Here is a 27,244-nt window from a genome sequence, read left to right as displayed (position 1 = left end):
GTATAAACAATGTTATTAAAGATGTGTGTATACAGCTTGTATCTTATTTTAAAACATTATTCTTCACTGCAATATTGACCTCATTAGTCTCACAAACAGCTCAGAAGTTGCAATGAAATAAAACACATTTGTAACACAGGTACTGCTACCTCATCATTGCAATGTCTTGTCTTGCTTCACAGTTGTGTTTTTAGTATTTAGTATGTCATTTTAGTATCTAGAATGAAACTTCTACAGTTTAATTTTCTCATCACTACTGGCTACATGATACAGATACTCTTCATAACTCCAGACACACTTAGAATTAAAGATGTGAAGATCTAGGACAAAAGGCAATAGGCAGATTTATTTGTTCTTCTCAGGAAGTATGAAAGAAGGCTCAGGTCTGGTAATGACAGAAGCACAGAAGTTTGAAATATTAATACTATGAAAAGGTTAACTTTAAACAGTCATGCTGACAACAGATAGTAAATGCATTAAGGAAATAGAGCAGGTACAGAAATAGTTATTCACAGACAATTAGCTTTCTGCAGTGGCTTCTATCTTTTCAAAGAGCAACAACTCTCCCGGGGTAGTATTATTGGTTCCCTATTCCCTGTTTAGGATTACAATTAAAAAATGAAATAGCAAAATTAACAAGGACCCACCAACTTAAAAATGCACCTTAACTGGAGAGAAATATCTGCTCTTGCTTCAGCTCTTTTTAAGTCTTTCCACTAATGTGGGGTACATTATTTTAAACTCAAGTTTATACTCTTTGTTTACTTTCCTATTGTGCATGTGTGATGCCTTTTCAGCTACCCAAGCTTCAAGCACTATGATCTAACCTCACCAAAGTGGGCAGATTTGTCTTTAACAGCTTGCAAAGACACAAAAATTATTATATTATCATGACTCAAGTATAAAGGCTAATCATTAGATGTTTTGAAACATCTCTGCTTCCTCTTACAACAAGAAACAAATCAACTCAAATGTCACACTTCCCTTTGAAGATTTATTATGAAAGATATGAGATTAAAAAAAAAGTTGAAGTGAACCTCAGTAGCACATTGATTATTCAGCTCTTTCCTGCTGTACAGTGAATACAGAACTTCTATTTACAGAAATTTTGGTGTTAGCTACGAAGGCAGAAAATGCTTAGAGACGATACAGATATTTGCCAAGTTGGGAGCACGATGGTCCTGCTGGCATGTTTCCACTGTTGGCACACACCACTCATTCCAAACACAGAAATCATTAACAGAACCCAGACAGTTTGTTTCCTCTTTCTAATATTTAAAACTGAAGATCCAAGTTTCTATTTAAAAAAGAGACATAAAATATACTACTGTTCATTCCACCGAATAGTGGAAAAACATGGCAGTACGTCCAAGGGAAGAATCAAACAGAATTCAAAGTCAGTTCTTGGAAGATTTAAGAGTCTTGTCTACTAGCCAGTTCAGCTTTCAATCAAGTTTTTGGTTTAGTTAGCCCTGCCTGGCTGAAATTTTCTATGTAAGACAGCTGCTGAACAAGTATCTCTCTCTACCCTCCCTTCTTTTAAAGCTTACCAAGTTGTTAGATTTTCATTTTGACCAAACACACAGCACGCACTATTTGAAGAACACGTGTGGTTGTGAGATTCGCACGTACAAGCCAGGTTTTGGGCGAAGGGACTGGGAACACAGGCCATGAGTTAAAGTGGCAAGAGGTGGAATTCACAGCTTAAGCCAGTTTCCACTGGTGCATCCTGTAAGCTGTGCAGTGCTGAACTGTCCTGTCGTTAGTCCCTGACGACACAGCGAGCCCATGTGTGCTCTCCAGGGGTCTGACGTGCGCCTCTGCCGCCCTCTGAGGCCCCCAAGCCCTCAGGTCCCACCAGCAAGGGGTGCCCTGTGGCACATCCCAGCCCACCCATCCCATTCCATCCCACTGACAGTGACTGATCGTGGAATCTTTAAAGGGAGTTTCGCTGCCACAAATGCACAGCAGACAATATGGAGCCTTACCACATGGAACTTCTGGACATGTATTAAAACGTAGATACTCTGTTATCTAGAAAACACTTTAAGCTTGTAATTAAACCACAAAAAATACTATTTTAACTTTAATATCAGAACTTACAGCTTGCACATATTAGAACAAAAGAGGCTAACTAAAAAACAATCCGTAAAACAGTATTTTGAATGACTATACTTAAACAACAAACTGCCAGTGAGCCTTGGGATTACTTTTGATAGGTTCAAAAATAACTAATAAGACTATCCAAAGTCTTCACTAACAACTTTCCTTTAAAGAATCAGATGCACAGAATTTAACAAGCATGTAAGAGCCTGCTAGCAACAGCGGGACTACTAAATGCTGTGTAAAGGCACCTAATAAAAATCCCTGAAAAACAGGGTATACAATCTGTATTTGTAGAAAGAAACTCCTCTGAGATTACATCTGCTTATACCTTCAGATGCCTTTGAATTTCACCTCAGTTACGGCTGCTGAGGATGCTATGGAGGCTACTGAACTACAGTTTCATGGACCAGAGTATCACAAAACAGATCTAGGGAAACCAGTAGTTTTAATACAAAATCATAAAGCCAGGTGCCATGAAAATACATTCTTTCCCAACTCTTCCTTGTCTGCTCTAACCAATACTGTGTAGTATCACTGCTCTGTTCAGAGCAATATTGTGGGCCTTTTCTGAAAATTATCTTTCACATGCATTTGAAAAATTCAATTATTTAACAGCTTTTTGCAGAAAAGTAAACCCAACAGTTGATGGAGTCCAAAGGGCAGTTGAGAGGGCCACAGGCCAAAGCACAGCTTTGCACCAAAAGCAAAAGATGCTTTATGAATGTAAAGCAGTGCTGTGTCTGTACAGAGCATTGGCTCCTCTCACTGCTTATGTCTCTCAGTCAAACTAACCTTCCTTTACTATTCAGCAACACACCCCACAACCATTAATAACACTGATAACTCCACTTTTTAATGGTAAAGCAAAGTTATTTCCATCAAGAGGAAAATTTAACCTTTAGAAAAGTCACAAGAAAACATCATCAAAACATCTACATTTGGTTACACAATGCATATTTCCAAACTTCAAAGGCCTCACAAAAAAATGACGTTGGTTTTATTCTAGCTCACAAAAGCCTTTAAAAGGAAGGCGTGAAAACCTTCCCAAGTTTTTATTGTGTAGAGGAATCGAAAGCCACAACAAATGTAATAAACTGTCCCTAAAACTTGCTATTATGTTGTAATTTCTGCCTATATCCCTCATTTATCTATAATTAAATGATTTTGAAGTAACATTCAGAACAATGTTCTGGCTTTGTAGTACCTAGATGATATGAGAGCAAAAAGCAACCTTCTGACTATACTTCTATTAACTCTGAACAAGTTACTTTCTCTCAGAAAACTACTACATGTTTTCCTACTTTTCACCTTGCCCTGGAAGAATTAAGTTGTGATGAGAAGTTCAAGCTTTTATCTTTCATATGCACAGTATTATATATCTTAAACTAATTTTTAAATGCCATTATTATGGTTTAAAAAACTGTTTATCATCATCGCCTACACACTTCTCCTGGAGAAGACTTTTGATACAAGCCTAGCATTAAATCCAGTCCTAAAACCAAAATCCACAAATAAGTATCCACTCATAAATTTCACTCCAGTCAGCTGTTCAAAAAATCCAAGGGAGGAGATAAAAAGCCTTGGAAAGCATTACGAAGGCTAGATGCACTATTTCAAACTGTCTTCACTTGCTACTGCCAGTAAAGTCCCATTACTGTGATAACAGAGTACTGACTGCAAAAAGAATTATTAATTTCCTTGCTTTTTATTTGTTATCAGGACATATATAAACCAATTTACCTGTCAAGATATTTTTTTGCATTCTAATACTTTAGTAGATGTTTCTACAGTGATTAAGTCTTGACAACATATTAAAATTCATATGCATAGTATAAGAAAGAGGAGTATGGTAGGGGCAAGCTAAGACCACTGTTATTTTTGGAGCATAGCCAACTATCACATTGAGCTAAGACTTTTACTTTAATGTGGTTAACTTACACACTTGCACACACCCACCCCCAGCTTAGGATTTGGGCAGATGGATTTGTTTTCCACTCTTTCCTTTTAAATCCAAGACCAGGAAAAATACTTTCCAGGCAACAAGAAAAGCTAGTATTTCTCCTGCTCACTTTCCCAATCCTATTCCCAAATTACTTTAACTATTAATAAACAGATAGTATTTACAAAAAAAACACTTAACCTTACTTATATCCACAAAACACTACTATCTTTAGCTCATTGGTAAATATATGTTCAATCTTAGAAATCTTCATTTCCTCTGTGAAACTGACTCCTCTTGGCTTGCATGATTTACCCAAATCCTACATCCTCCGTACTGAAGTCCATGTTTCAGCCAGCTGACCAGAAGCACAAGGGCAGTGTTATTATTAAACAGTTTAAAAAAAAAAACACAGTCTTTTTTACAATGGTGTTTATATTCTCGTACTCCATAGTCTGTCAGTAACTCTGAATTACTGAAACTCCAGTTGTACTCCCACTACAAAACCAAACATCATTTTACAGACTTTGAAAAAAATGCAGGATACTGATAAATGCATAAATTATTCAGAATTGTTGAGCTGTTATGCAGCATACACAGAGAAGTAATTACCCTCCACTAGGTTGTTCAAACAGGTAACTGAGCTTCTCACCAAATAGCTTCAAGTGGAATGTTAGAGTTCAGAAGCAGAGCTCTTAGCAGTCCAAAACATCATCACCATTTTGAACAGCAAGCAACTCACCTACGATAGTCTACCACAAACCTTCCTGAAACCTTTCTTAAAATGTAAACATGTTACAGTCTGAATTCTTCACATTAGAATCTTCATAAATAGTTAACTGTTTGCTGTGCTCCTCTGACGTATTTATGGAAGATGTTTGTGAAGTTTCACAAACAAGAGGGAAAAAGATATGTAAACAAACAAAACCAATTTTCAGATAAATCCTCAATCCCTCCACAGCCATCAAACAAAAACAAAAATTGATGTAATGAGTAAAATGAAGGTAGTTGTAAAAGCATGACATCACATGCCTCCCATAGGTAAAGGCAGGCCACTCTACTCTCACCTTTATCACGGTCATAGAGCAAATCTTCTGTTGAACAGGGGCTCCCATCCTGAGATTCAGGAGGGCAAAAGGGAGAGACACATGGTGAGTGACTGCTGCAGCTGCTGCTGCGCTCCTGGACAGACGGAGTCTGAGTGTCAATGCTTCGGGTACTACTACTACGATAGTGAGCAGGTAAGGGTGCCCTTCGACCGTCAGGGATATCCAGAGGCTGCAAGAGAAACAAGCAATTCCTGTTACAGAGAAAAGATCAAACTCACAAGCAATGTCAGCCTGTAGCAGTCATAAGCAAAGGCCTTAAAAAGAACAAACTTGGCATTTTTGAAAGAACAGGAAAATCTCACACAAGAAAATAATGCAGTGTACAATGGATACAGCATACATTAATTACACAGAATACTGGGGCAGTGTGCCCCAATGCAAAGTTAACATCCACGCTTCAACACATGCCAGTGTTATGTTTTTATGGTTTTTACAATAGTTTAAAAAAGCAAACTTCCCTCACTAATTATATTTAATACAATTTTCAATAAAGGTCACTGCTATTATAAAACAAAAACAAGTACCCCGACAGAGATCACATTTGGATAAAAGCGAAAGTAGAAAATGTCAAATACAATGGCATACTACTGCCATAACAACCAACTGAATTACAATTACAAAAGGAAACCATCCAGGTTTTGCCAGTAAGTTGCAATTCTCCAGCACAGCCCTACACTCCATCCTTCCATAGATGATGCACACAGAGGCTTGTAACAAGGCTCAAGAGCTTTGTCTTGGGCCAAAGTAAGTAAGCTCTGCTTTCCCGTGTCACCCTAGCTGGCACTGGCCAGGGTGATCCTGTATCCCACTCTGCAACATACTGCATAGACATGTTCACAGCAGTAGACTGGCACACTCTATTTACTTGTCCTTCCCAATGGAAAAGTAGGTTTTTTAATAAAGACAGTGCTGCTTTAAATGTAAGAAATCAAGTGGGAACTGGAGTCTTGCTTAGAAGCGAAGGGGAAAAAATGTCAGCAAGATTTAAACAATTTTTATTCTCACTTCAACGAGAATTGCATCCAAACCACAGAGAACAGCTTAAATGTTCTAGCTACAAAAAATTAATGTCTTTTTCCTTCTCACTTCAAGTGAACATTTTTATTTTATTGCCTCTCTTCCGCATATATTCCAAAACTGTAACAGCTTGTTCCAGAGCCTAAAATTCAACCCAACGCTTTTGCTAGCAACGAGGACATGACACCTAATGGCTGAGTATCACATTCTCCCCTTTTCATCAACAGTCTATCCAGAAAACCACCACACATTACACAAAGAGGCAGACATAGCAGAGCAGGAAGATAATTTTCTTCTTACGAGCCTTCCAGTTAATACCATTTCATATTTCAAATAAGAGCAAAGAAAGACACTATAAAGAGAACATTACAGTTGCTCCATGAAATGCTGTAAGGTTTGGGCACAACTGTGTGGTCTGTTCCAACAGCTCAGTTCACATTGTCTTTGTGTTACAACATGACTTGGTGTTCTATTGCCATCACCTCCAACAGGCCCTGACTCATTCAGTGCACAAGGCAGACCTGCAGCATTGTAGCATTTGTTACACAGACAGAAGAGAGAAAACAAGACTGAAGCTGTAGAAAGAAAGCAGTCTCATAATTAGCATAACCAAACCAACAAAGAAAAAAAACAAACACCCCACAAAAAAAGAACAACCAAACCCCCATAAAAAAAAATGCCATGCAAAACAGCATTTTTATTTCCCTCTCTACCACAAAAATTCTGTGAGACATCAGGGGATCAACTGAACCAACCTCTGTCCTTTATAGAATCTCCTCTTGATGCCCAGTTTATACAGGTCTGATTTGCAAAAGTCCTCTGCATTAACAGATGCAGAAATAGACTACAGGAGATGCATTCTAAACTCCTAAAATGGAATGCAATATCTTGAGTTACCTGAAAAACTACGCTATAGAAACCTGATGGATTTGTGTTTCCCCATCCACAAATTGTAAATAATATCTTTCTTCTCACATAACTGGGATGCAAAGCGAACAAAATTTCAGACACAATCCTATTATAAAAGAGTAAAATCTCAGGAAAAAAATCATATTTCTAACTTCAATGCAAAGTGTAACAGTAAGCATAAGGGCACAAAGGAGGAGAAAAGAAAAACACCAAACAGCTGCTCATTAAGGACATACACCATGGTCTACATAACAGGCAAAACAAGGATTCCAGGGAAGAGAAAAAAACCAGTAAGTGATCACATAATTAAAGACTCCAGGATAACACAGATGTTCTTCCACACCTGGAGGAACACTGTAGTATCAGACAGTCAGGAAGTATATCCCACATGACATATTTCAACTCCCCTGAACTAAAGCCTGAGGTACAAAAGTAATCCATATTTTTAGACACATATCTAAATACACACACAAGCAGGAAAAGCTAAATATTTATCATTCTCTACAAGTGCAGTAACATTTAAGGCATAGAAAATGCTAGTTAGTATCTCAGATTACTGTGGTTTTGTATTTGTCTTTCCCTCAGTGCTGACAAACTGCAAAAATCCCATGAAAATATCAACTAGAAGTATTTCACTTGTTAAAAACTTTATGTATCAAACCTGACCAATGTAAAAAAATCACTTTTGAAGTTACTTTCCATGAGTCATGTCTGAACTATTCCAAAACTGAAGTTCTCATAACCTTACAAGATAAGGGATAGGGTAACTAATTTGGTACAGCTATTAGTTTCCATAATGCCCAGTGCATGCAAAACAACTAGAAATTACTGCATTCTATATGCTATTTCTTGAGGAGTTTTTTCAAGTAGGTCCAGTCATGTATTAACCCTATGCCAAACACATTCTGACAGGACACTTGTCCATCCCTATGGGATGTGTGTTCTTGGACACAGTTATATATGCTGCTCTAATCTCCCAGCAAAGGTATGAAAATGCTCCATTTGACAACAAGTATGCATTTCTTTAATAGACTATTAACATTCATCAATCTGTTTCAGCATCAATCTTTTTTTGCTGGGGAAAAAACCCAACAAACTCTACTTAGAATCAGGAATGCTACCAGTCTATAATAATATTATCAATGGGAGTGTCCTCATAAGCTGTACATCTGTATGGGAGGAAACTTCTTGAGAGCAAAGCATTTGAATGCTATTGATTCAAAAACTTTCCCCTGGACTGGAACACAAAGGCCAGTGTAGGAAAGTGCTTCTTCCTGTTGGCATCAATGAAGCCATCAATGTATAGGATAAGGTGCAAGTGCAAAACCCATAAGGTATCATAGGAAGGAACACTTGAGAAAAAAAACAGTTTACAGAAGAAGGCTATGAATATTTAAGTAATGATCCTCTGCATGTGTGCAAAATAAGTCATTTTACTACAGGATTAGGTTTCCAGAGAGGTACATAAAACCACCTTGCCATCTCCTTCCAGAAGTATTAGAAATCAAACAAGGAACACAGTAATCAGTTTACTTATGCTGTGTGATAGTCCATCAAAATTTCTGTATTTCTAATTACTTCTGTATACTTGATAGTTCCAGTAGAAAGTTTTTCCTAACAGGAGGCCTATGAACGTGTCTGTGCCCTGCTAAAGGGCACTTTTCATGACTTCCACTATTGTATGCCAAAAGAGGGAACACCTCTTATCCTCTAATCCCTACAAAAAGTCCATCATCTTATTGTACCTCAGTCACCAATGGTTGTTATGGAATCACAATGGGACAAATAACAAAAGCCTGCAACAACTTCACAAAAAGCTGATTCTACCTTACAAGTTATGGTGAGAACAGAGACACACGATCACACCTTGTCAGAGTTAATCAGCAAGTTATAAAAGAAGGAAGGAAGGAAAATATATCCCAGAATTTTGAATAAATGCATTAGAACATGAATTAAAAGTTTATTAATAAATTTGAATAGAAAGAGGGGATTAAGAAGTGACTCAAAAAGGACAAGTTAGTTTTATGAAAGCAAAAACAAAACACCTTCAGGTAACTAAGCAAGATGAATTTTTTTAAAAAATACAGCTATGACTAAATGGCAAAGAATGAATATTAATGAATGAATTTTAAATATTTTGACTACTATGCAATCTCTGTAAACTTTATAGTCAATTGGATTTTAAAAAGATAATGACACAAAGACATTCCTAATCTTCAGTTATCTTTATGAAACACAAAAAATAATGTGACAATACACAAGTGGTTTGGGTTTATTTACTTTCATTACTAAAATTTTAATCATCATTAGGATGTTAAAACAAGATTAAAAAAAAATTCAAAGAAATAACAGAACTAAATCAGCATGAGTTAAGACAGAAGACATATTCTAAAGCAACAAACTATCTTTGCTGTGCTTTTAAAATAGTTTCTAAAAACACAAAATGTTACAGCAAGAAAGAATGGCAGAAAACGGAAAGAAAAACAAACAGGTTCACTAGCAGTGGAACCAGTTGATTTCCTCTGTATTATCTTTTGTTCAGTAATTCCTCGCCTTTAACCTAGCTTCCCCCACTTCCCCAGGCTAAAACACAGCTAAATAGTTGTATTAGGAGAAAGTTCATCTGCAGTGAGACTGAGTAAATTATCATCTTGTTCTGATCTTCCATAAGCAAACTAAGACTTTGTATTCTCAAAGAGAGCGCTAGGAGTCCCACTCCAGGTCCCACAAGACCAGACGTAACAGAAATTAACAGTTACATGGCAGGAAACAATCCTCTGCCCACAAAGATGGACTTGACTTCAAGGGCAATGTCTGATTTATGACTTTCTTTTGTGTCTGAAGCTCTTGCCAGCTGAATGTTTGCAGGAAGGGTTCACTATTGCCTTGGTTGCATAAACTGACGAGCACCTCTGGCCCAAATCCAACAATGCACTTAAGTATGTGCTTAACTGTTTTGCTGGATCAGTGTCAGTACATTCAGTAACACAGGGGAGCTCTGCATCCCAAGCAATAAGCTGTTAAAACCCAAGGACAACATTTACAAGGATGATTTTTCTGATAGATAAATGAAATATCCTTCAAGTACAGAAGATTACAACTCTAGCCATAGCAACATCAGTGGTGCCACTACAACACACACTTCTTTGTACTCTCTTTGGAGATGCTGCAATAAGGCTTATTGAGCCAGGCTTTCAGTTTGCATGTTTCTTTGTTTTCTTTTCCTTATTCCCCTGGTACAATACACACCTCTTCCAACGGTGTAAGACAACCTTAGGAAAGAAAACTTAGCATAAAACTACTATGACAGTATTTCATTCTTAAGACTCTTTTGTCCACACAACTAGGTGTCTGGAGAAGCCAAGACTACCCCAAAACTTTTCAAGTTTACTACTGATACAAAGAACTGCAAATAAAAGGTTTCAGAATCTTAAACCTCTGATAGAAGTTTTATACTTTGACTCGTATACTGAATTGCTATTACATAACCATTCATGAGAAAAGCACTTGCATCTTGGAGAAGATTAGAAAAAACCCTGGAGTACTTTATTCCACAGCAGAAAATTTTCACTGGCTATTTAGGAAACAGTGGCTGCAAACTACGTATTTCATATTTTAAGCGTCATCTAAGCACTCGACTCCTCAATGAAAAGTCCAATGCTCCAAAGCAAAGCTGCCCCATTTGGCAATATTTCCCATACAGAGATCTCCCATGACAGATCACAGAGGTTTGGTGGCAGTAAAATGGTCCACATTCATTGTATGGAAAAAAAACACATTACAACCAAAAAAGAGAGCATAGCATTGGGAACTTCCATCTTGCTCAAGAAAAAGAGTGCAAAATGAAGCAAATATAACAATCTCCCATCTCTAATTACTTATTAATGCAGCCTGAAGCATCTGAATGTTCTAACACTTGTATTTCTCACAAAAACTTTCACGTTCTTTACAGAAAGGGCACTCTAAACAAAGTAGGTTTGGCCAGAAGCCCTTTAAAAATAAAAAAGAAAAACAAAAAAAACCCCACCACACTAAAACACTGAAAAAAGGTTTTCAAAGGTTCTTTGAAGAAAATTATTTGTAATTTCAGCCACAAGGGAGGTTCCTCAAGAGGAAGGTTTTCCTTATGTTTACAGATTACAAAGAGATAACAACCATAAACATGTTACTGTATGCTTACCTTGGAAACTTCTTCTTTTCCACTGTTCTCCTTAATGAATACTTTTTCCAGTTCAGGGCTTATTCCTTCTACATTACACGGCACACGTGAAGCAGTTGATTTTGGCACTGAAATGTTTGACAGTGGCATAGGGACAGATCTGGAAATACAAGCCTAGAAGGTAGACAGAAACAGGATTTAAAGATGGAAAACAGAATAAAGGCAGAGGTCTGAGACCAAAACTAAAAACATTACTAAGTAAGAAGCTGTGTATTAATTTTGCCATCTAGAAGAGATATTTTACTTGGTGAATTTAAATAAAAATAAATGCAGACATAAATCAAAAGCCAAAAAAATCATCTCCACTTAACTCAAAGAAGAGTTGTATAACCAAATCATTCTTTGACTTCACTTGGTAATAAGCAGACAGGTGTATGTACTTTCCAGAGGCACAAACTACAGTTTAGACCACAGGGGGAATGGGTAGCACATGGGGCCCTGATGCTAATGTTTTAACTGGGATCAAAAAGGCATTTCATTACATTCCTAAAGCTTAATGACTCAACTGAAATATTCACTTAATGCACTTTTACTCTCTTTTGGTTGGCTTTAGCAAATGAAAAATAAAACATTCATTTTGAACCCTTAATTTCATTAGCTTATAGCTTTTCAGAACTTTATGCCAAAGGTCTTAAGATAAATCATCTTGAGTTTAAGAAACAAGTGTGTAAATAAGTGCAAATATGATTTTCAGAAAAGCCTGTTGAGTGGAGCTCTGTCACCAACAGGAAACATTCACAAGAGTGCACACAAATCTTGCACTGTCAACCTTAAAAGCTTCACCTTGGCAGCAGCTACACTGACAGCCATTAAGTGTTCACGTGTCAATCAGTGTGTTCTGCTCACAGAATAACAGGATGCTTAAGACAAAATGTAAACTTTTTTTTTTGAATCCTTATCAAGGGAATCTTGCAGACTGTGCAGCTCCCAAGGTGCAAGTGATTTGCCTGCAAGCATTCTCTGACTGCCAAAACATACTGCCTGCAGAATGGCTTTATCAGAGAACATCTTCCTGAGAAACCAAAATGTTACATGAGCAATGACAAGGTGAGCTCCAAGTACTAAAGAATGTTTCCTCACAGCATATGTCCTATGTGGGTTTCAATCTATGCCAGAGACTGTCTTCTATGTGACTATAATGGCACAGGTACTTGCAACAGCCTACTTTGAGATGTAAAGCAAAACCCTTTTCTATGCAAAATGTAGTAGGATGCTTTGTTATAAACACTAACAGGTTCAGGAAGAGCACCAAATTCCTACTGTCCTCGTGCATTAGGTTATGACCACATGGTTTTATCCCCACAGAAGGAATGTAAGGAATCAGCCATCACAGCTCAACAGCCACTGTAACTAGCTGCTATAGAACACCAGAAAGCCAAAAATGTACTCAGGAATTACTGGGACAGAACCAACATTTCAGATGTTCCAAGACTGGCCTTTTGGTAACAGGGAATCCAAGTTAAGGATCTACTACTATAGGTAAAATATAATCAGGACTCAAATATCTACACTCCCAAATAAGCCATGGTTAAATGCCTTCTACAAATGCCTTAAGATTTATGAAGATCCTGGCTAAACCTCACCTGAGCTTTAGAACTGTAACTGCGTTTCAATTTTTCTGACAGGTTTTAATGACTAGATCATGACTGTTTTGGGCATCATCCACTGCACCTTTATTTTCTATTTCTCTGCTTTTATTTTTTAATTAGGTTTCAAAACTGATAAGCACCTATCTTCCAGAGGAGCTTTTGAAAGTTTACCACAAAAAATTAGTCTTGGAAGCAAGTATTCATTCCTAGAAGCACAGCCTTATTTGGCCATGCCCACAACTTTTACAGCATCATAATATATTTAGTTGCTATCCTGGTGCAACCCTTCTTTTATTATATGACAACCATCAGATAAACTCCAGTGAAGGTACAGCAGTGTCAGACTGTTAAGCATTTCAGTGTACCACATGAGAACAAACACAAGAGAGATGGGAAAGCTCAGCAGGCTATTCAGCCAACCCAGATAAGGTGGGAGGCTGTTAATACAAGGAACTACCCACTTACCTGAGTCTGACTGATTGCTATATGGTTGCCATGGAGAGGTGACTGACGTTCCTTCTCTTTGTTGTGACGACTGCTCTGCTTACTGCGCTGAAGCTGCTGCCTCAGTTTGGCAATCTGCTGGAGAGAAGTTCAGGTGAAGCGAGAATGAGTTATCATAACTGTTCAAATCTTCACACAAAGTGAATCATGGACATTTTAATCCTCTCTGGAGGATTTTACAGGCATATGGGAATACTTTTTCTTGAAGTATGAGCATTAAAGCCTCTTTCTGCTTATCAAGTACTTACTCCAAAGTATCTGCCCTATTCAACAACCTGAATATGACAACAGGCTAAGTTTATTTACTGAATTTCCTCAGTTACACACAAGCACTGTAATATCTGATGCAAATAAAAGTAGTCAGAATGACAATTTGTAGCATCTTCTAACCTGTAACTGGTTTAAACTGGGGGCTTTGAAGCCTACAGTTTAATTTGTTTGATCTTAAACCTAAACAAAACCTTTTAGTGATAACTCATCATAAAAGTAAAGAACCTTCACAAACAACTGGCATTCAAAATGCACTGTTCATCTCAAAATCCTTATTTAATACATTTAATAGCACTTCCCTGCAGGCAAAATTATCACAGATTCCTTCAGGCAGATGGAATTATCTTTCCTGCTGTCTGCTGCAAAGATGTCTAATCAAAAGTTACATATTTTAAATGTCAAATGCAACTAAAGCCATTATCCATCTGACCTGCTCCTTAACAAGAAACCAGAGAATTTCATTTCAGGATTCCTCTACTTATTCATTCCTCCTGGGAAACTTCTACATGAAAGAGAGTACTTACCTCTATAAACATTGTCTCAGAAGTTTAGACTATGTGAAAATTCACATAACAGGTACAGACACTACCTTTAAACTGGATAATTTGTTCCCTTAGGCTCAAATCCCACTGGAATATAAGGCCATGCATGGCCCCATTTCATTTTTAACTCAGCTAGAGATACAACTTTTAAAAACCTGAAGGGTAAGTAAGGAGAATGAATGCACATGGAATTCATACATCAGCTGGAAACTAACCTCTGAGTGACAACTTACAAGTACATGCACTCTGGTTATTTCCAAGAAGTTAAATATATCACTCTTATATATAGTACTCTTGCAAAGCAACTCTGTGGCAGAGAATCCCTTCACATCACTCTTCACAGTGCCAGAGATGACAGTGCTTTGTGAAGAGGACTGCATAGAGCTCTGCTGCAGGCTGTGAACTCTTCTTTGTGCTGTTTCTGGTAGCACTCACAGAAGAACAATCTATCTTTAAGGCTTCATATAAAGTTTTGCCATAGCTCATTACCCATACTTAGAGAACTGCTACTCAGAAATGGCTGAATACTTTGATCTTTAAACAACAGAACAGCTCAACATTTCCAAAAGGGTCTGTATGTTGAACATATCCAGAAGAACAGAGCCATAATACAACTGCATTACTTACACAGATGAGCTACATTTAGAGAACTGGGACACCAAACTCTTGATCAAAGGTGCAACTCGAGCATCAAGTTGCAAGAAACTTTGGAGTCTGAAGAGGTGTTTCATCTCTAAAAAAATAAACCCATTTGTCTAGAAATTTCCCCTTTTCCTTGTAGGAGTAACAGCAATTAGGAATTTAACTCCATAGGTGAAAAATCATGCAGGTAACTAGTCTGGTAAATATATACACATTACAAATATTTGTGTCTTATATTGGAATGTCGAAGAATGGGGAGAAATGGGAAATAATCTTTATCTTCGCCTTTAAAAACAGAGGAGAAAAATCACACCCAAGTCAGAAGACAGCTGTGGACAGAGATGGCTGGCTACAAGAATAATCAGAAAGCAAGATGAGCAGACAGCTAAGAACAGAAAGGGGTTGGGACACCACTTCCCTCACACGCCCAAGTACTGAGCATGAATGTGACTGGGGTATACACAGTCATATTAGGGAACATATGTAAATCATCACAAAAAAGATCTAATCTGTATCCTAAAGCACCTACTTACTGAAGACATTTAAGCCTTAGCCTTGAACATACATGCACTTAGATCTATAACATGTGAATTATTTTAGTATACCATTTCAAATGCTCTCCCCCTGCCTACCTAACTTGAAGATAAGCAGAACATTCTCATTAGAAAATACAGCTATTTTCTTAGAGGATACAACTGAAAGTAAAACACAGCTAAAAAAAAATAATCAAGGAATTCATCAAGGAGTAAACTCAATTTGAACGTTACTTCCAATGTTCAAATGCCATTTATTATTTAAAACTGTTTTACTACATTTCAATGTGTGAACATATATGGTAGTAAATTTTCAAAGATATATTTTAATTCATATTTTGTAAGTACTCTCATGTGACTGCCTGAAGGGAGAAAACAGAGCACAGATCTGTGCACACTTCCAAAAAAATTAAGAAAATTTTAGCTTTTGCTCTTCTAGTGATTGTTCTCTGCAATGTTGCTGATGCAGTGGAAAGACTTTTCACCTATTTTGAAGTCATTTATAAAAAAACCCCACCAACAAAAAACACTGAGAAAACAGAGCAGTGCATCAGAAATCTACACAGTCATTCAGGGCACTAAGTTTGTTTGGTCTTCATGGTTTACTGTCATCCAAAAGTAAGATGACAATCTAGGATTGTTAAACAAACAAGTCAGGAAAATCCCCTACAAATATATTTTTACTGTAGCTCTAAGCTGTACAATAAATAATATAAATTTTGTCGAAGCCACTTGTGATATGCATGGAGTCTAATATAACTAATGGCACAAAACTGAGAAATAACCAAATTAGGTCAGTTCTTTACAACATTAGGATAATCTGAATATCCTGGCAATTCTTCCCTTTTGAAGGGACCTAGACACAGACTAATGTGAAGGAACCTGACATATCCCACTATACTTCTCCAAACACTGACTAATATTTACCAGTCAACAGGCTGTAGTTCTACAGCTCAGCCTACACAGCACTGTAACTTCCTATTGCTGATCAAGCCACAAACTCCTTGTTAATGAGTGAGCTGCATCTCATTAATGAAATGTTTAATAAACGAGTTAACCAGTAGGTCAAAGAGCAAAACAAGCATTAGAAATTCACCCTAAACCTTTGAATACAATCTTTCAATTGGTGTATGAAAGCACATTAGGCATCCCAGATCTCATATTCAATTCTCTTTTATTCCTAAGTCCTTTTCAAGTACTCTGTTAGAGCAAAAGGGACCTTCCAATGGGGGGCTGCTGCTATCTGTATAATAGATACAGCATAGAGAGCTGCTTAAAGGAAGTGAAAAATCAGCTGTCTGAAATATGTCTTTAAAAACCTATACAAAGCGAAAACAACCTCTTTTAAATAGAGGGATTTTCCCAGTTCTGGGTAAATTCCAGTTCAGGGTAAGCTATAACTAAAATTGTCCCTGAACAACAGCAACAGAATTTCAAACTAATTATTCAGGTTGAAAAGTGCCCAGTATAAAGACTGATAGCAATCTTTATCTCCCAGTTAAGACATGTATCTACGGAAATAATGTTAAAGCAGTGTGACATCATCTTATACAAGTTACACTTGCAACTTCTTAAAATCAAGTAATAGAGCCCTTCAGAATAAACAAATTCTTCAAAAGTAGATAAAGGAAATTTTATATTGAGGGCTAGGGACTTCTAAATTTCTAACAGACTCACTACAAGAAAGCAAATATATCTATTTTTGTGCTAGATAGATTTAAGCCTGACACACACCTATTTCAATTAAGGGCAAAGTAAGTTTCACTACCCCAAGTGAAATCCTTTCTGTAAGTGGTAACTTTGAATTCATTTGCTTGCTTGGGATGTTAAAACCACACATTCAATTTTACTTTTTACCATGTAGATCTTTAAAAAAGAGCTACCAGCTATATGACATAAACTTATTTAATTTTAATAATACTCAAATTAGCCAAGGAAAAAAGTATTTTTTAAACTTAAATACACAATCTTTTTTATCAAAACCAGTAACTATTGCACAAGTGTTTAGCTAGTTTACAGTACCAACATATTAAAAAAAAAAAAGCTAGAGATCATTCCATTAAGTTGTGAAGCAAGAAAACATGAATCCAAATTGCTAAAACAAGTCGGGAAAACTGCAAACAGCTATCCACTTGTTTACAGTTGAATGCTATGGGAAACAATTCAAAATTCTAAGAATAATATTACCTACACTACACATAACAAATGTAGTGCCCAGGGAAAGGTGGCATTTTTATTTCCATTACTTAAGCTCTTTCAGCTGCCCATAGCTTTGTCAAATGTCAACCATGCAACATTCTGCTCTTCTATCTCCTGCCCATCAGAGACTTCAATAAAGGTGTTGGGCTGTTTAAGAATGGGATTTAAAATGAAAGTGGGGTGGAAGAGATTTTACCATTTTAAGTGCCAAAGCACATTACTTTAAGCTTTTTACCTGCACAGTTCTGTTTTCCACTGTTTTGGATGAAAAAGCCAAACATTTGCCTGAGGGTCCTTTATGCTGAAAATGTGCTCCTCTAGCCCCTTGGAAGAATCTTTACATTTGGTGAAGCTTTGGCAAAAATTTCAGTTTGCACATGTTCAAGACAGATATCTGGAACTGGCAGCTGCATTTGTTAACAATTCTGTCTCTTGTGGGCTTTACAGTTTGAATAGAACCACCCCAGGGAATTTCTCCTTCCAGGAACTGCAGATTACTGTGGCACAAAGAAACTGAGTGTACAGATACTGTTGGTATTGAACAAACACTTAACACCCACCATACAGGCTGACACGTGAGGGAAAGGAAAAAGAAAGGGATAAAATAGAAGCCAAACAATGGAAAGCCAGGACTGACAAGGAGCTGGAAGTTAAGAGAGTAAGAGCTCAAATAGAGTAGATGAATAGTAGCTGGATGATGCATGCAGAATGACATGAAGCCAAGGAACTAGAAAAGGTAAGAAAACTGGCCTGAGTAACTGGCTAAAGGAAAACAGAGGAAGGTGAAGAACTGTACACAGAAGACAAGGGTAGGTTTTGGGGTGAGCAACCATTGCAAAGTTTGGATAGAAACAACTCTCTTCCACAGAACCTATTTTGTCCACTAATGCATTTTATCAGAAAAAGGAACTGTGAAACACATTGGCCACACATTTCTTATCTTTCTCTTGTGGTCAGTAACCAAGAGGGTGGGAACCCAGCACAATGGATGACTGTTATCAAATGGCAGAGACTTGCTTACGTGCTGAAGGGTTCCCTATCACTGACAGACACAGGCCTGTGGTGAAGAAGAGCTGCTTGCTGCACAAGTTGATAGGAAACTGCCAGAGTATGAAGGATAGTCTCCCAGTAAAAGTAAGGAAACATTATCCTAGAAAAAAAGATTTTACTCCTGTCTGTATTCTAATTTCTTTGTGCTGGTAGGTACGGTTTAAGCCAAAACTTTTCAGACACAAAACTCCTACTGCACTAATTTCTGGTCACTTAATCTGCAATTCTGAATGCTTTCTCACAGCTGCAGGTGAAGCCATCCAGGCAACTGAAGGCCTATGTACCAATATATCAAGGTTTCCCAAGATTACTCAGTGAGATGGGAACAGGAAATCCTCTTTTGATCAACCTCCCTTTGGCCCAGAACCTCATCTTTAAAAATGAGGTTATTGCCACCAATAGACTGCAAGATTATTCTGTACGTCAAATGTGCTTTTAAAATCTGAACAATAATAAATTAGAATTTATAGTCAAACTTCCATCACTCTGACTATTATTCTATCAATGGCTGTCCAGAAGAAGAATACTTCCTTTTAACTTCTCAGATAACCTATACATTCCTTCTCATTTTTGAATGTTCTAGTCAACAGGGAGTCAGGAAAGAATATGCAAAAAGCCCAAAGTGTGAGGGAAAAGTTCCACCTCATGGGAACATGCTGCAAGATTCTTTTTTTAAAAAGAAAAGTGCAGTTCTTGAAGAGAGGATACACCCTTCCTGACAGGGGCATGAGGCCAAATGTAGCCTCTTACTAGGTTCTGGACAGATTTAGTTACTCAAACTCCGGACAAAATGGAAGGTACTGGGACAAAAACTGAGATACTGTCATTTCAACTGACCTGGAGACCATTTTACTGTATCTACTTTCTTGTGATGCAAATTTACTTTTTGTAGGTTCTTTCTAGTCGCAATTGTAGTCCACAGCAAAATATTTATTATTAAAGAGCATTTCAAGTACTCATACCATTACTGTATCAACACATTTTTTGTGGAAGTGGTGTCCTGTACATCTCCAACCTAAAATTTGAACAAAATTTCTAAGCAAGAATATGTGAACACAGCATAGCAATAGCGACATTTTGCCTTTTTCAGGAGAGCAAAACTAAAGGTCACAAAGTTAACTAAGATAACACTGAACAGAAAGCAAGCAGCAAGGTTCCTCAATGCTTGCTCTGGCCACTCTTTCACAACCAATACTTCACAGTATGCAGGGAGGAAGTCCAACAAGCATAAAATAACAATCACTCTTCAAACAACTCTTAGATTGGGGGTAAAACCTGTTTCAAAAGCAAAAGAGGAGAGGGAAAGGGTGCAGTTTCCTGGACTCCAGATAGGGCTTTAAAAATGTCTTGGCCTTATCAAAACTTGAAAGGCTCCACTGTGCAAAACTTCTCACCTCTTTCAGCTGATCAGCACTTCCCCATGATGCTGAGCGCTGATGTGACCTCTTTTCTGCTCCCTCCTCAGCCCAACAGCTGGGTGTCTAGAAGGGAAAAAAAAGAAAATACACTGTACTGAATTCTCCAGGTAAGAAAAACTCTGGCAAATTTACTGCTTTACTCTTCAGGCAGTGTCAGAGTTACCTGAATAAATTTCAGAATCTGATATGCAGCACTAATAATCTCAATAAATAAAAGGCAATATAGAAAAAGTTTTGTAAACTTGCATTTACAAAGGATGAGAACAATGCACATGAACTGAAGAAGAATTCAGAAGTCTGACAAACTTACCTGGCTGCTCCCACCTGTGGTTTGGCATCCGTGCCTACATTTCACTTAGTGGACATTTTAGGAAACCACACAATTAAAAAAAAGTGTGAAACAAACTCAAGCCAAGATTCACTTCTCCTACCTGTAATTTTCAACCACTGGACCACAGAACCAATCCCCTCTTGCTAACTGTGACTTGATAAGAGCTTGATACACCTTTTATTATTTTTGGGACCAACTTACATGAGCAGCACAGCAACAGGCAAGCCTTTTCCAGACATATCGCAAAGCCTTGAAGTCTGGGGACTGCCCTTAGATGTAGGAGCTAAAATGAAACCCCAAAGACTGAGAAGCATTAGAAAGCCCAAACTCTCAACTACTATGCTTATTTGCCACAAGGCTATTATGAAAATTGAGGTTATCCACCAAAATTCCTGAACAAGAGAGTCACAGGAACAATGGAAACATCTAAAATTCAGGAAGAGTTTGGGATAAGAACTATATAAAACTCAGAGCTATATGCACATAAATATAAATTTGTTTATGTTGGGGTTTTTTTCCTCCCAACAACTCCTACTAGTATTAGCTGAATCCTTCACAGTTAAGTACACAAGAAATAAAACTGTACCACTGAAAACAACAATTGTGGGTTTTAAGGGAGGGGACCACTGCCGACACTTCTTCTAGGGAGACAAAACCCCAGCCCACAGGACAAAGAGGATCTGGGATCCACATGCCTGTGGGACTTGTTCTCATGTGTTGAAATCCTCCTCCTCCACAGCTTTCCTCACTCTCGCTTCTATCTAGGATCTAGAAACTTTTGTTGTACCCACATGGATAATGGAGACTGATTGTTTGGCTCAGGAAGGAGGCTGGGCACCACTCTGCAGTGCACCATCAAACCAACACCAACAGCTCCTCACTGCCCTGCATAAGGAGCTGGCAGCAGCCCCCAGGGCCAAGCCAGCCACGGTACTATCAAGCTCAGAACTGTAACTTCAGAGCACGGGCTGCACCTTCATAACCACCACACTGCTGTGGTATTATAGAGCCTACAGCCCAGCACATAACTCATCAGTGCTAATATTTAATGTATTCTGTATGCACGTAACACTCTTGTATTTTCTGCCAGCCCTGCACTTTCCACGGTTTTGGTGGGGCTTTTTCTCAGTTATTTTTACACCAACAGTAATGCCTCAACCCAAGGCCCAGCAAGCTGTGTGGGTGACTAGAAAGCAAAATGGAAAAAAAATTAGTCTTGAAGTTTTTCCTGCATGTGCCCAGAAAAGAAAAATAAGTCCTTATGAGAAGAGCTAAGAGTTCTGTGTATTTATTACATGACTCTCATGTAATACCCCCTTCTGTTTGGGTCTGGAGAAAAAAACAGAAGATAACGTGGTTATGAAAAAAAAAGAATAAAACCAAAATGTAAAAAATTAAAACAGCTACTTAAAACTATGTGAAAGACAAGGCAGCTCCTCAGCCAGGAAGCACTTAACTCTCCTGGTCCAAAGCAGAGCCTCTGCCACATGCATGTGCTATCTGTGTCTGCACATCTGCTTGCTCTGCATTTTAACAGAGCCACCTTCTAAATAATTACTTGGTTTTGCAGACTGGGTACTTACTGTCTCCCTGAAATTTGTGTGGAAGACCTCCTGTTGGGTTTAAATGTTGGGTTTTTTAAAAACACTGAAATGGCTTGCAGATTTCTACTGAATTGGTGAATATGGGGACAATTTTTTACTTTTTCAAAATCATAGGCTTTCACAATCTGTTACAATTTACTTTGCAATTCAAATTGCTCTCACAATATTTTACTATATCCCAAGTACAGCTGGAACCATACCCCCACACAACAACAGTGTCTTCTGAATACAGCACTGCTCCACAGTTTGGGGAACACCAGGATGAAGCAGAACCAGGCAGATTGGGGGCTTAAATACTTACCTGTAGTGCAGAAGGGTGTATCAGGAATCACTATAAGCTCATATCCTTTCAACTACAGCTTAATAAACTGAAAAGGTATCAACAATCTAAAAACTCAAAGTGACTATCTCAATAAAGAGAAGTACACTGTTAAAAAAACAAAACAAATATGTAGAACACACAAGCCTGGTTGTATATTTAATAAACTCAGATATTGATCCAGATAGCAAGGACAAAACCCAAACTAAGATCAACCCCTGAAAACCTTCATCAACAATACCAGTGGCTCTTAGGAGAGAGATGTGAGAATCCTTATAGTGCAGAATATTTACTCAGAAGTCAAAAATAAAAATCAGAAAATATCTATTCACTTAATACGTGGGCAGACTATTAGTGATCTCCAGTTTTACCTGCAGGATTAGATTGCAAACATTTTATGATGTTCCTAGCACAGTACTGAAGCCAAGTGTTATATTTATGTGCTATTTAGAGGCAAACTTTAAAAAGAAAAAGCTTTATAAAAATAATACAACATAAGCAGTTACTAGAATATTATTGCAAGGTAGTCTTCTTCAAACTTTGAAAATTGCTGCTTGCAATATGTTGTAATCCACATTATATGAAGGATAATTTTGGGTTTGTAATGTCAATGTTATGTATTGTCATGTATTCAAGCAAAAGCTTTTAAAAAACAAACAGAAGTGCCCCACACCTGTTGCATTCAAGTGGAAATTCTCCTTTTCTAACTTTAGCTTATGTATGAAGACCTCACTTAAATGCTGTCATTTAGATCACAAATAAGATGGGGGTATGTAGCACCCACAAGCTGTCACATTTCATGGAAATTCTTTTCTCATCTTATTTACAACTTCCACAAAACAGGCTTATCAATGGAAGCCTTCATTTGAAGCTGAAAATGCACTTCTAAAGTGTTAAACATACGAAAGAAAATAATATCAAAGCCAGAACGTAATTCAGAATTGTATTAGAAGAAAAATTTCTGAAACACAAACAAAACCACAGTTGCTGTTCTTCAAGTCAGAGAGAAAGAGTACCTCTCACAGTAAGAGACATCAGGCACTATCTCTGAAACTGGTAACATTCAGAGCATCACAGAAGTGATGTACTGAACTTCATGAAGAAGGATTAGTCCTGCAAGGTCATATCAAGAAACTAAGATTTTAGGGGGAGATCCTTGAAAACATTAGATAATGCTGCACCTGCAAGACATGGATCCCTTGTTTTCAAGACATTAAGGTTTGTGGTCCATTTCAGCTGACACATGGGATAGGACACGCTCAGAATGCAACATCTGTTTGCATTCTTCAGTCTTCACATAAATCACAGTTGCCTTAGTTCTAACTTACCCAGCCTTGTAGAGATCAGCACTTTTTCCAACACGTTTGGTAATCCTGACTTGCTTTTCCATCCATGCCAGGGACATACACCTACATTTTTTCCACTTAGATCAGAATGACTGCATAGCATACCAACCTACTTAAACCTAAAATAAGACTGTATTACCTTAAATATCTCCCATTTGTTGCCAGCCCTTCACTCTAATTACTACATCCGGCCTGCATTCTGGAACATCTACATTATGTCTATGCTTTACAGGGTAAGCATTGAGCTTTTGAAGAACTTTCCACATTCAAAAGAAACCCAATAGCAGCACTAGAAGATAAAAACTGATGGGTTTTCAGGTATTTCTAAAGCATTCAAAGGCTATCTAGAAACCTTAGAAAGAGAAACTACTTAAGGAGTTAGAAGTCAATTTCACTATAGATGATGACTCTTAAACAACAGACAGGTTAAGTTAGAATGACAAATTCACACTCTATGACACATATCATATTCCCTGTCCTTTCTGACAATATACATCACTAAAATATCCCATAAAATCAATTACAACTAACATACCAAAAAAAAAAAAAAAAGCTTCATGGAATTCAGCCTCTTTGTTTATGATTGTTAATTTTACAGAAAAAAAATCTACCCAGAAGAAAAAAAACCAAGTGTCTAATGAGAGCTAGCTATGTTAAAGCCTTGACCTACCTATAAGAAAAACACAGCCTAGAAACTCTGCACTATTCTCTAGGTAAGAGAAAAATAAAAATTCTGAAAGGCATTTGGCAAACTTTCTTCAGTTGCATTTGTTCCATACCTAATTCCACATACAATGAGAAAAACTGGATTCCAATACTGCTGGATATGCCTAAGTCATCAGTTGGAAATCACTGGATAATAAAAATGCCACTAGGCCATTTGTTCGTTTCTTTGTATTATTTAGATTGAGAAAGACTACATGACAAACTAACTGGCAATACTTATGTTATGAAATCAACATCATGTTTCTTTTTAATCTCTCCTTTTTAGTTTTATATAAATCTTTTAAATTACTTAGCTACTGCCAAATAATTATATTTATCAACTTGGATAATCATCCAAATGTTTCTGAAGATTCCAAGGTTAGACACGGCCTTTACAACATTGAATTGTTCTTTACACTATGAAGGGAGAAAGACTTAAATGATGAAACATCAAGAAGTGGTGTACAAAATTGTTCCATCAGTGCTCCCAAGAGACAGAAAAAATGGGGAAAGAAGTTATATTGAGTTTTAAATGGCCTTAATGAAAAGTTCAGATAAGGAGAGAAAAGTAGGACAATGGATGAGCTCAGGAAGGGGATCACAAAGTATATCAACACAAGTAACTTCCTATAATAGGAAATTTACCTGCATTTCTGAAATACTTAAAACACTACTAAATAAAATTGCATACCTCTGATTATCCAAAACGTGCTGCTCCTTAAAGATCAGCTAGTTGTATGCATATGCACACATATACACACAAACATACATACAGAATTCTGAGAAACACTGAATTGTGCAAACACCACAATGCAGTGTTAGAGTGTATTTTTCCAAAAGCAAGCAACCACCTCACTTCTCTTCTGCATTTTCAGTCAAAACACTTGGGGCAAGTAAGAGGCACACAGAAGTAAGAATTGTAGTTCCTATTCTCCAAGACATGAGAGAAACTAAACCAAACAAAATTCTGCTCCCTCCCTTCTATTATTATGAAGAAACATTTTGTTCACAATTGTTATATACAAGTTGAAAGAATTTAAGTGGAAACAAGGACTTGGAATAAAGCTCGTTAAAGGTTCATCTGACCACCATGAAGACAAAAAACCCTCTTTTTTTAAAAACAAGAATTCTAAGAAAATTGGAACAACCACAATCACCACCTTAACCAAATGGCACAAAATTTGGATTTGAGATTAACATTTAATTAGGAACAAGATATACCCTTGAAAGAGAAATAATTATTCCACCTACAATGTAAGTTATACTGACAGCATCGTTCAGGAATTTAGAAGTAAAATAAGAGATAATTTTTCTCCAATGAAACATACTCATACAGAAAAATCATTTATTGATTTTCATTAACTTCTTTTTATTTAACTTAATTTGCTATGCATGAATCCTATCAACAACTTGGAACTCATCCTTAGTTCTTAAAATGAGATATACTTCAAACTACACAGAGCTCAAACAACAAAATCCTAGACACACACCAAAACATATGACAAGCCTCCCTAGTGAGCATTTGGGGGTAAAAAACAAACAAAAACCACCAAACAAAAAAGCCCTCCAACTGGAAACCACTGTGCATATCAATACACTTGTTCCATTTTACATATTCATAGTCCCAAGTAGTGACTCAACCTAAGCACTGATAAATGTTCAAGTCTGGCACCATTTGTATAAAAAGACAGCTAATATAATTCCTTGCTGGAAGATATCCACAAATGCAAACCTTCAGATCTCCCTGCTCCTACCCCTTTGAAATAATACTTCATTATGCTTTTCCTATCTTTTATACTTGATTATGCTGAAAAGGTAAAACTCCATTTTTAGTTTCTGAATGAGGCAAAGGGAGGCAGCCAAACATTCACATAACCTGAACACTTACTTGAGCTCACTAGGAAAGCAATTTTACTGCCAAATACTTGGAGCTCAAATATTTATAGAATAGTTTGTTTATCTTCTCTGTAACTAGTTAAAAGCTTTGTTTGTGAATGTTTAAATACTCTAAATTTTCTATTCATAAGGGTATTTGTAAAGATTGATATGGATATGTATTTTGAGAGAGTGGTTAGGAAATACAGTAACTACAAAGCATGCTACTGAAAATCTCCTGAATGGAAATTATGCTTTCAAAACACAAAGACTTTAAAGTCATAGAATTGTGAAAGGAAGGCATCTTGAAAATAAATCCAGGCTTAAGCGCTTTTTAGGTAGATCTTTTGTGATAGTAAATATGACTGCTGTTTTTTGGCTAAAACTGTCTCATTTCAAAATAAGCAGGATATGAAGACAGCCTTTTCCAAAGGGTCCTCATTACAGTTTCTAAAAATCTTCTTGGAACATTTTAATCACCAGTTTCTCAAATTCATTAAGTAAGACTCCTGAAACATACAGACCCTTTTTTTATTTTTAATTCTCTAAGCATTCTGTGCTTATCTTTACCCCATCAAAGGGCTTCCTGTGTTGCATGACACCATATTTTAGAGATGCGGAAACTTCTATATACATTCTAACTTGTCCTGAAAAACTCAGTATTACACAGAAGACTATAATCATAGAATCTATTTCAAGACCCATGATAACTATGGATCAGAATCATGGCACAAGAGATAAGCAACTGATTTAACAACCAAACCTACATGGCCTGTTAGTTTGAAAATATAACAGAAAGCTAGTTTCTTCTAGTTTCCAATTCGGATTGGAAGACAAACTTAGATGGCTTATTCTAAACCCCAAAAGCATTACTGAAAAAAATAAGAATGCAGCTCCTTTGATAATAACTGGGGAGGGGTACAATACATACAATTATGTATTTTTAATCTGTTTGACAATGATCATCTTTGTGGGCAACAAGCTCCAGCACAAAGAGGAAGCAGACAAGAAAGAACAT

General features: G+C 37.1%; 1 protein-coding gene across 2 annotated transcripts in view; it reads right to left on the bottom strand.

Annotated features, from left to right (window-relative positions):
* The window catches only part of GLCCI1 (glucocorticoid induced 1), a 51,620-nt gene that overhangs the window by 4,478 nt on the left and 19,898 nt on the right, over positions 1 to 27,244 (bottom strand). Inside the window, exons 3-6 of one of the 2 annotated variants that reach the window (XM_015618687.3) lie at positions 20,023 to 20,109; positions 13,354 to 13,470; positions 11,261 to 11,413; positions 5,113 to 5,323 (exon numbers count right to left, since the gene is read on the bottom strand). In XM_015618687.3, coding sequence (XP_015474173.1) covers positions 5,113 to 5,323; positions 11,261 to 11,413; positions 13,354 to 13,470; positions 20,023 to 20,109 — 568 coding nt within the window. The remainder of the gene's footprint in view (positions 1 to 5,112; positions 5,324 to 11,260; positions 11,414 to 13,353; positions 13,471 to 20,022; positions 20,110 to 27,244) is intronic. The other variant, XM_015618688.3, reaches the window with a different exon arrangement.

This window comes from Parus major, chromosome 2 (assembly GCF_001522545.3).
Source record: "Parus major isolate Abel chromosome 2, Parus_major1.1, whole genome shotgun sequence".
Classification (NCBI taxonomy): Eukaryota; Metazoa; Chordata; class Aves; order Passeriformes; family Paridae; genus Parus; species Parus major.
The sequence above is the reverse complement of the archived record's forward strand: the minus strand, read 5'-3'. Positions and strand labels throughout refer to the sequence as shown.